Source organism: Helianthus annuus, chromosome 13, assembly GCF_002127325.2.
Source record: "Helianthus annuus cultivar XRQ/B chromosome 13, HanXRQr2.0-SUNRISE, whole genome shotgun sequence".
In the NCBI taxonomy this organism is placed as follows: Eukaryota; Viridiplantae; Streptophyta; class Magnoliopsida; order Asterales; family Asteraceae; genus Helianthus; species Helianthus annuus.
This window is the reverse complement of record NC_035445.2, coordinates 120,603,573-120,614,718: the sequence shown is the minus strand read 5'-3', so window position 1 is coordinate 120,614,718 and position 11,146 is coordinate 120,603,573. Positions and strand designations below refer to the sequence as shown.

Here is an 11,146-nt window from a genome sequence, read left to right as displayed (position 1 = left end):
TTGAACTTGGCTCTGAAACCAATTGTTGGAAATCAGGCCTTTAAATAAACATGCAAACACGATACTTGAACCCTTTTCATTATTTATCAATGAGAGCACGCTAAGACTATAACCTTAACCCTCTATTTATACGAAACTTGTTCTAGTCCTAACTCGACTCAAACTCTATTTTAAATAATAAAATACTAGCTTAGAACCCCGTGTTATACACGAGTTGCTTAAATTTAATTTTATATAATAAGCAATATAGTTATATTTTTAAAATACCCCGTATATTGCATGAGTTAAATAAATATAACATAATCTATTAACACGCATGATCGTCAAGATATGTATTTAAATGATAAATTCGATGTACTATTTACTTATTAAATATTTAATTTGTTTTTTATTTATTATTATGTTAGAAACATGTGTATTACATGTGATAGAACCAATGAAATATTAAATGATTATTAATAAACAGAAAAAAATACAATAAATAGTAAATAAATAAGAGAGATTCATGAAGTTTGTGATATAATATAATTTTCTTATTTATGTATCCTATTAAATATTATATAATAATAGTATTAAAAAAATAATTTAACTAAATCTAATTTAAATGAGAATGAAAATTTGATAAAAAGTTATTATCCTTATCTGAATTATATTTAGTTAAATATTGTTTAATAGGAAAAAAATTGAAAAGTAAGATAAGGAGATTACTAATTCAAAGTTTGATAAAAATGTTATTATCCTTATCTAAATTATATTTAGTTAAACTATCGTTTAATAGGAAAAAGAAATTGAAAACTAAAATATCGAGGCACCATAGATTGACACGTGTCAAAAAAGATTTTTATTTATAAGTATAGAAAGATTAACTAGCTAAACCTATTATTTTGAAGTCCTAATCTAACTCAAACTCTATTTTAAATAATAAAATATTAACTAGAAAAACCTATTATTTTGGACATAATTATCACCTATAATTAAATCTATCGATAATCAAATGAATATGAAATTATGGCTAACTCTCACAATATTATTAGATCAAAAAATTACACAAAAACTTGATTCTTACAAATCCCTACCCATTACACGGTATATATAGCTAACTTAGCACATTAGACTATAACTAGGATTCCTATTAATTAATGGAATATTGGATTTTAATAATCCAAACTATTCGTCGTTGGCCGCCAACATTCCTAACTACAAAAATAACCACTGCCCAACCATTGGTGGCCAATATGTCAATAGTTGGGACTATCAGTGGTTATTTTTGAAGTTGAGACTATTGACGGCCAACGAGGAATAGTTGGGATTATTAAAAGACTAAATTACAGAAATCAACCTTTATGTTATACTCAAACTACACTTTGTACCTTTCACTATGAAATTGACAAAAATCAACCTTTATGTTCATATTTTGCTACAAAGTATAACCTTTAACACAAACGATGTTAGTTTTCTTGGTTAACTGCCCTCACATGCATTGCATGTGAGGGTATTACTGTGGTTTCCCATTTCCCTTGTGTATTTTATATTAATTATTAATGTTTATATAACTCACCTTACCTACCCCCAGCCCAACCCACCACACTCTCATCTCTCTCTAAACTCTGCAACCAAGCACAAACAAAAATCACTCAAACAAAAATCACTGATTAAAATTCAATTACAAATTAAGCACAAACAAAAAATTCAATCGACTTGAAAGCTAAAATAACTTCAAAAATCACTTATTACATTACAAAAGTGCTCAAAATCACATGAATTATGTATCAGTATATAAACATTAATATTCAGTTACAAATTAAGCACAAACAAAACCTAAAATTACTTCAAAAATAACAAGCAAAAATCACTGATTACACCACAAAATTGTCACACCCCGCCGAAGGCGGAAACGCAAGGTGCGACCATGAAAGGATTTCAAGCATACGATAAGCAAACAACTAATATGATTAAGCATCAACGATACCGAAGTTTAAAGTTTACAAACCATAGCAATATATTTAGTTTACACAACTTCCAGTTTCAAAAACACATACGACCAAAAGTTATATTGTTTATAAAGTTCCTAGGATTTGTCAAGTATATTTCCGATACGATGAAATATACAAGGCAAAACCCCCAAAAGGTATCGTCCATGATGCATGCAACTTCTTAAAGCCACGAACCAAATTTCACTTACCTGAAAATCATGCTTAAAAATGTCAACATAATGCTGGTGAGTTCACAGGTTTAAATGACACAAATGAAACTTAAACTCATTTGATAAAAATTTAGTATGCGTAGTTAATGAAATCACGAAAGTCGAATCATGGTCTTGCAAAAACCGTGATACATGTGCCGACATAAGCCCGTAACCAAACCATAACGATGATGCCTCGCCACATCGTGCACCATGACGATGTCTAAGAATATTTGGACACAATTGCACTCCCACAGGGTCACGACCGACCAGGAGCGGGGCTCGTTAAACCCAATAGATCTATTCGACTGTTCCGCGGTCATTACCACGACTAATGGTTACTAAAGAAACAATAACACGAGGACTTCCGAACTCTAAAACCAACCAACTTATGCGCACAAAATAGACAAAATGGATTTCATTCCCACTACCATACCCCGTAACCAAGCATGACTTTCCCCCGATTAAATAAACATTTAAATAAGTAAAAGGGCCCGTGAAGACTCACAAATTGCGTTCCGTGCGTATGCTAGCAAGACCAAATGTCCAAAATAATTCCCGACCTACACGTGTCCTAATTCAATAAGACACTAGGTCTAAATATGTGTCTACTCGACAAGTCGTTCACCAAACTTGTTTAGACAAAATGAGATGTTAACCTTTTATTTAAAATGTTTAATTCTTACGACGCGTTGGTGGGTGGTTATCCGAGAATTCCCAAGTATTTATATATATTACAAGAAATATATATATTTCACACATTGTCACACAATGTCGAGACCTAGTCCCGAGCTACAAATTCAAACCAGTAAATATATATTTTACAACTAAATATCATATTTATTCACATGGTTTGACGACCACAAAATCCGTATGTCGAACTCGACCAAAAATGTGCATATATATTTATTATTAAAATAAATATACGCTCCGATTACGATAAATAGTCAGAAAATAATGTCTTTAGTATTAATTATATATTTATCGAAAACTCGTTCGTTGACACGAACATTTTGCTCACATACTGTATACACTTATTCACATACATGCGTACACTTATATACGACAAGCACTTAACCATGTAAACACGTTTCATCATTAACATGATAACCCGTAACTATAAAAAAAAATAATCCATCAAAAGTCACAAAGTTTCACGGATCGCACTTATACGACTTGTTGACCCTTTGCGGAGAATATGTTCCAAATTATTTTACGATTCAAAAATATATATTTTGTATTTTTAAATGCTTGTAGGCAAGAATGTATATAGTTTTGGCAACAACATCAAGATTTGGCCGTTTATACTTTCAAACTCGATTTTTGTAGGAATGATATACTTTGTACTAAAATACTTGTATATTTTGAAAAGGCCAAATTAATATAAAGCGACAATTTTTACTAAAAATCTCCAAAGTCTCGATTTTAAATATCATAAGACCCTTGACATACCGAATCATTATTTTACATATAACAATCCATATGATATTAAATATGTAACATCAACTGTTAACATATACTTTGCCCTTTTTAAACCATATTATGTCAAATTCTACCATTAACATAATATACACTTTAATAAACCAAATTCACCACTTTCCTCTTATTAAGTTATTTTTAACTCCTAAAAGAATACTTAATCAGGTTATATCATACAATAACTCATTTTTAATATCTTCCAAATCTTAACATATGAGATTCACCATTAAATATGTTAAACTATATTTTAACACACTAAGATTGATTTTAACACTTATATATACAAGTACCACTTTTAAGATCATCATACATCCCGCAAACTCTCTACATATATTTTACTTACATTTTAGACATAATCTCATATAACAACATCTTACACACCCATGACTTATAACTAACATCATGTTACATGCAAATATCTAAAAATCATTTTTTTATAACTAGTAAGAACATAAACACAAACACCATATATTTATACACTTGGAAAGCCTTCATTTCTTTTATCATCAACTTTACTTGTTTAACAAAATACTTTTTAACATCTCATTCGGTGACAACTTGCACAAATAGATATTAAATGGGTATATAAACAAGGTATAAATAAGATCCTTACCACTAGTCTAAAACTAGGAAAGATTACTTCTTGAAAGTAAATGTAGAAGCTTAGGTGTTGACAATAAACTCCAAGGTATTGCTCCAATCTTCCCAATCTCAACACTTGGTAGAATTCTAGTGTAGTTATGTGTGTAGTGGTAGTTAAAAAAAAATTGAGAGGAATGTGGGTGTCCAGCCGAAAGTTTAAGGGTGAAAATGAGTGAGCTTATTTTCTTAGTTTGAGTGTTATGAAGAGTTATACCTAACACATGTTACACCATACTTCTTTTGACAAAAATTTTACTAACATCAAATCATTAGGTAATAGGGAAATGGGGGAGATGGGTTGGACGTATGGCATGTGGGTGTAAATTGATTTGTTTTTTTTTTTTTTACTTGGTTGTACACTTGCAAGAATGGTATTTCTAGATATTTAGGTGCTTAGTCTAATTAGAATGTTTAGAGTTAGTTAAAACTCTAATCTAGTTTAATTATCATCAGACAATAATGATTAAACAATAGATTTTTTTTTTGTTTGGTGGAATGTATAGATGTTAGAACACGATTAAAATAACATTGACGCGATACATCAAATAACTATTCTATGATACTTTCTTATCCGAAACAAGTTTTATATATTACTTGTGCCAAACACATAATAATGCCATAAATTTTACAGTTCTAGGCATATTGGAACCGTGTCAGCATCTTTTATAATGTACCGGATAATCCACCAACGCTCGTTCTATTTTTTTTATTTACATACTCTTATCGCTACATGAAGCGATAAGATGATACCAAACGACATCAAATGCAAACCCATGCATTTACCCGGACATTGCTAGACTTTATGGACTCAATTAATAATATAATTAAGTCTAAATGCATAAAATTTAATTAATAAATAGTGATTAGATCGTACGGATTAACCTGAAATTTTGCCGGTTGTCACATTCTCCCCCCGTTAAAAGAATTTCGTCCCGAAATTCAAGCCGAGTCATCCTGAACAGGAGTCTTCTCAAACAGATGGGGGTACTTCATCTTCATTTGATCCTCGCGTTCCCAAGTAAATTCATGTCCCCGCTTGGAGTTCCAACGAACTTTAACCAATTTAATACGACTCCTCCTCAACTTTTGGACTTTCCAATCCGTAACCTCGACCGGTTCTTCAATAAAGTGGAGTTTGTCGTCGATGCAGATTTCATCTGCAGGAATGATAAGTGTCTCGTCGGCTAGACACTTCTTCAAGTTTGACACATGGAATGTGTCATGAACGCCACTAAGCTCATCGGGCAACTTTAGTCTGTACGCGACGGTACCAACCTTGTCTAAAACCTCAAACGGCCTGATATACCTCGGATTAAGCTTACCACGCTTACCGAACCTTGCAACACCCTTCCAAGGTGAGACTTTTAGCAAGACTTTATCTCCGACCTCGAAGGTTAAGGGTTTACGCCCAACGTCCGCGTAACTTTTCTGACGATCACGAGCCGCCTTGATACGGTCTCTGATCTGAAAAATCTTGTCCGTGGTTTCTTGAACCAATTCTGGACCAATCAACTGTTTCTCACCGACCTCCGCCCAACACAACAGGGACCGACACTTCCTTCCATACAAAGCCTCAAATGGAGCAGCTTTGATGCTCGTGTGATAACTATTATTATACGAGAACTCTACTAATGGTAAATGAGTATCCCAATTTCCACCGAAATCCATCACACATGCACGGAGCATGTCCTCCAGTGTTTGGATGGTCCTTTCACTTTGGCCATCCGTTTGAGGATGATAGGCCGTACTTAGATCTACGCGAGATCCGAATGCCTTTTGGAAGGAACGCCAAAACCTTGAAATAAAACGGCCATCTCTGTCAGAGATTATAGAAACAGGTACCCCATGACGTGCCACTACTTCCTTGATATACAATTCCGCTAACGTTTTCATACTGTCCTTCTCGCGGATAGGTAGAAAGTGTGCGGACTTTGTCAAACGATCCACGATTACCCAAATCATGTCATTACCCTTAGATGTTCTAGGTAACTTTGAAATGAAATCCATAGAAATTTGTTCCCATTTCCATATCGGGATTTCAGGTTGTTGTAACAAGCCAGATGGCTTCTGATATTCGGCCTTAACTTTAGAACAAGTCAAACACTTTCCCACGTAGGTCGCAATATCGCCTTTAAGATTGGGCCACCAATAAAATTCCTTCAAATCATGATACATCTTATCAGCACCTGGATGAATCGAATACTTCGACTTATGAGCTTCATCTAAAACTATATTACGTAACCCGCCAAACAATGGAACCCAAACACGACCCATGAAGTACAACATTTCATCTTCCTTAGGTTCCAATTGTTGTTCCATGCCGCGCAAAGATTCTTCCTTAATAAACTCCGGTTTAAGAGCTTCACGTTGTGCGTCACGAATTTGAGTGGTGAGGCTCGTTTGGATTGTTAATCCTAACGCACGAACACGTAAAGTCTTAACCCTTTCTTTCCGACTCAAGGCGTCCGCAACAACGTTGGCCTTGCCCGGGTGATACTTTATCTCACAATCATAGTCGTTCAACAACTCCACCCAGCGACGTTGGCGCATATTTAATTCTTTTTTATCAAATATATGTTGAAGACTTTTATGATCCGTGAAAATGGTACACCGTGTACCGTAGAGATAATGTCGCCAAATCTTCAAAGCGAACACCACCGCACCCAATTCCAAATCATGGGTGGTGTAGTTCTTCTCATGGACCTTTAACTGACGCGATGCATAAGCGATGACTTTGTCTCGTTGCATCAACACACAACCTAGACCTTGATGCGAGGCATCACAATAAACCACAAAATGATCTGTACCATCGGGTAGAGACAAAATTGGAGCACCGCAAAGTTTCTCTTTAAGTAACTGGAACGCTGATTCTTGTTTATCTCCCCAGTCAAACTTTTTATCCTTTTGGGTCAAGGCGGTTAAAGGCTGTGCTATCTTTGAAAAATTCTCAATGAATCGTCGATAGTACCCCGCCAATCCTAGAAACTGGCGTATTTCAGTTGGAGACTTTGGTGCTTCCCAGTTCTTTATAGCCTCTATCTTGGACGGATCGACATGAATCCCTTTCTCGTTTACTACATGACCGAGAAACTGTACCTCGCGAATCCAAAATTCGCATTTCGAAAACTTTGCGTATAGTTTCTCGTTCTTCAGCAATTCGAGAATAAGCCTTAAATGTTGCTCATGCTCTTCCTTTGACCGCGAATATATTAATATATCATCAATAAAAACAATCACAAATTTGTCCAAGTAAGGTTTGCACACGCGATTCATTAAATCCATAAATACGGCCGGTGCGTTAGTCAAGCCGAAAGGCATGACAAGAAACTCATAATGACCGTAACGGGTTCTAAACGCCGTCTTGGGAATACTCTCCTCTTGAACTCGCAACTGATGATAGCCTGAACGCAAATCAATCTTCGAATAGAAACTAGAACCTTGAAGTTGATCAAACAAGTCATCGATCCTTGGTAAAGGGTACCTATTCTTGATAGTGAGCTTGTTCAACTCCCGGTAATCTATACACATACGGAAGGTTCCGTCTTTCTTTTTCACGAACAAGACCGGAGCTCCCCAAGGCGAGAAACTCGGTCGGATGAAACCTTTGTCTAGCAATTCTTGAAGTTGGTTAGATAATTCCTGCAACTCTGACGGAGCTAAACGGTAAGGCGATTTAGCTACAGGGGCAGCTCCTGGGACCAAGTCGATGCGAAACTCGACTTGCCTTTGTGGGGGCAATCCTGGCAAGTCTTCAGGAAAGACTTCAGGGAATTCCCTCACAACAGGAATATCCTCAAGTTTAGGCTCCTCTGTCTTCTTATCAACTACGTGCGCCAAGAATGCGAAGCAACCCTTCCGTAGACATTTTTGGGCCTTCATGCAAGTAATAATTCGCAATGGGGTTCCACGTCTTTCTCCATGGACAGAAAGCGTCTCACCATCGGATAGAGGAATACGAATTATCTTTTCATGACAAATCACTTCGGCATGGTTTTTCGACAACCAATCCATGCCGACTACGACATCGAAGCTACCCAGTTGGACCGGTAGAAGATCTATACTAAATTCTTGATTGCACAAGACCAACGTGCAACCCTTAACAACCTCACATGACTTAACCAACTTTCCATTGGCCAATTCAATAGAGTAGGGTATATCTAGCTTGCTTGACTCTAAATTCAACATACGTTTAAAGTCGGTAGATACGAAGCTAAGGTCGGCACCAGTATCAAAAAGAATTGAAGCATAATGATTATTGAGAAGAAACGTACCCGTAACTACGTTCGGGTCCTGACGAGCATCCTTAGCTCCAATCACGAAGGCTCGACCCTTAGCTGGGTTCAACTTAGGACATTGCCGCTTGAAATGATCCTCGGCACCGCACTCGTAGCATCCTTTGTCCTTCTTTGGTAACACCACCCTACAAGTTTCTATTTTGTGTCCCACCTTTCCACACCTTTTACATTTGGCACTTTCACAAGTGCCCACATGATGGTAGTTACATTTGTTGCACTTGGGTAGAGGACCCGTATACTTTCTTGGACCAGAGCTTGTTGCATTCGCAGTAGCAGAGAAAGCTTTCACATCTTGAGTTTTTGCAGTTTGGTTTGTAGCGTTGTTACCCTTCTTGAAGTTAGACCATTTCCGCTTACCCGAACTCTTTGATTCATCGACTGAATCCTTCTTGTCACTTCCCTTCCTAGTTAGGGTCTCCATGCGCACCGCATCTTCAGTTAAACTAACAGCTAGGCTCACTGCACTTCGAATTGTAGCAGGGTGAGACGAGGTAACCATGCTACGGATTTCAGGTGCCAAACCCCATATATATCGTTCGATTCTCTTGAACTCCGGTGTCACAAGGTAGGGAACTACCCTGGACAAATCATGGAACCGTTGCGTATACCCCGCAACATCAGCGCCGATCATAGTTAGATTCCAAAATTCTGTCTCTAGTCTTTGGATTTCAGCTCTCGAGCAGTACTCTTCTCGCATCAATTCCCGAAGTCCTTCCCATGTCATCCCATAAGCGGCCTCATCACCTAATGTTTGAACCTGAAGGTTCCACCAAGTCAACGCCTCATCCAGAAAGAGGCAAGTAACATACATCACCGTTTGTTCCGGGGTACATTTGCTGATACGGATCACCGATTCCGTCTTCTCCACCCAACGTACAAACCCAACGGCTCCCTCGGTACCATTGAAGTTTAGAGGCTTGCAGTCGAGGAATGCCTTATAAGTGCACCCTGGAATGGTAGTACCTCCTGAATTATCAAGATATAATTATTATAAGAATAACATAATCAAGAAAATCCATAGTTGCCATGCAAAACCAACTATTACCAATCACAATGTTCCCACCCGTTCCTGATCCTCCAGGTCCAGAACCTCCGGAGCCTCCAGTACCGCCGCTGGAATCGACACGGTTTGCTTCATACTGTGCAATGGCGGTAGCAATGCGCTGTTCCAACAAAGCTTCCAACTCTGCCTCCGTGGTGGGAAGTTGGTAATTCGGTTGTTTACGAGTATTTCTTCGTTTCGGAGCCATGGTATTCTGATGTAAAATATCAAAAGAATTTTAGACATATATTTCAACAAATATTGCCAACCATGTACGAATATAAGAATACAACCGTTCTTAATAACCATATGATGACATTGACAAGTATCACTAACAATCATGAGTGCACGAGTAATAAAAATTATATGATTAATCACCATCATAACAATTGCAGTGTCATACAAGTACCACACCATAACAACCACAACATCATAATAATCATGAAAAGAACAAAATACAACGCATCAAAATAAAATACCATAATTTACATATCATTCAAACTTGTTACATTGTTTCGTGAAGGATCCAAAAGAGCTCAAGGCTACATCACCTTGGCTTACAAGTTTAGACAATATACAAAAAGGTAAAGTTTCTTCCACGAGCAATCTTCGTAACCAAAAGTAAGATCATCACATCACAACTACTGGGGTGGGGGCTGGGGTGGTCGTGTCTCGAGTGCCGCCCTGACTCTAGCTAAGTCCTCCTCGATAACTCTCATCCCATGAGCGAGTGTAGTCACCCTAGCCTGAACCTCTGAAATCTTAGAATCTGTCATACCAAAAGTCACATCGTGGCGTGCTGAAGCTGAAGTGAGGATAATCACCTGTTCGGCATCGTTGATTCTTCGCTGTCGTATAACATCCAACTCCCTATCAATCCTATGCATAAACACATGTAGGAGCATCTCAATAGAATCTATCCTCTTCTCGAGGGTGGGTGGAAACATGGGAGAACGGTAGCAAGGATCAGAAGGAGACATGGTGGTTGGGGGTCGAGAAGGTCCGCCCGTCTCGAGCTTTGGGGGCACAAGAAAGCCAGCAGCTCGGAATCTCTCAATGAAAGGGCTGGCTGTAGCGGGACATGAAGGTCCTCCAATCTCAAAAACAGAAGGAATCTCCCTCCTGGGCTCGCTAACTCTCTCATCATCGACTTGAGCAAGAATAGCGCGAGACGGTCCACCCATCTCGAGAGTAGTGGGAGCTATAAGCTCTACAGCAGTGCCACAGTCCGTAGCGTGAGCACTAGGACCTACGGCTCTAAGAGCAGAAGAAGATACACTATCAGTAGTGTCGGAAGATGAAATGTCCATGACGGACACAACTGGGGAAGAGACCTCTAGAATCGCAATATCAAACGCCTCGCCCACTCCTATGTCATCGTCGACATGATCAACATGAAACACTGGAACCTTGTCCCCACCAGCAGGGACATCAACACGAGGGACCTCAATCGCAAGGGGAGGGATGTCAATAATAAGGTGTCCATCGGGGTGACCTACGACAACT

General features: G+C 37.9%; 1 protein-coding gene across 1 annotated transcript; it reads right to left on the bottom strand.

Moving 5' to 3' along the window:
- Positions 1 to 5,242: 5,242 nt before the first annotated feature.
- LOC118485843 lies at positions 5,243 to 9,848 on the bottom strand. The gene is made up of 5 exons (XM_035982334.1): positions 9,644 to 9,848; positions 7,007 to 9,564; positions 6,257 to 6,784; positions 6,099 to 6,166; positions 5,243 to 5,909 (listed from the first exon to the last, which is right to left on the bottom strand). The coding sequence occupies exons 1-5, from the start codon at positions 9,846 to 9,848 to the stop codon at positions 5,243 to 5,245; spliced, it is 4,026 nt and encodes a 1,341-aa protein (XP_035838227.1).
- Between the last annotated feature and the right edge of the window lie 1,298 nt (positions 9,849 to 11,146).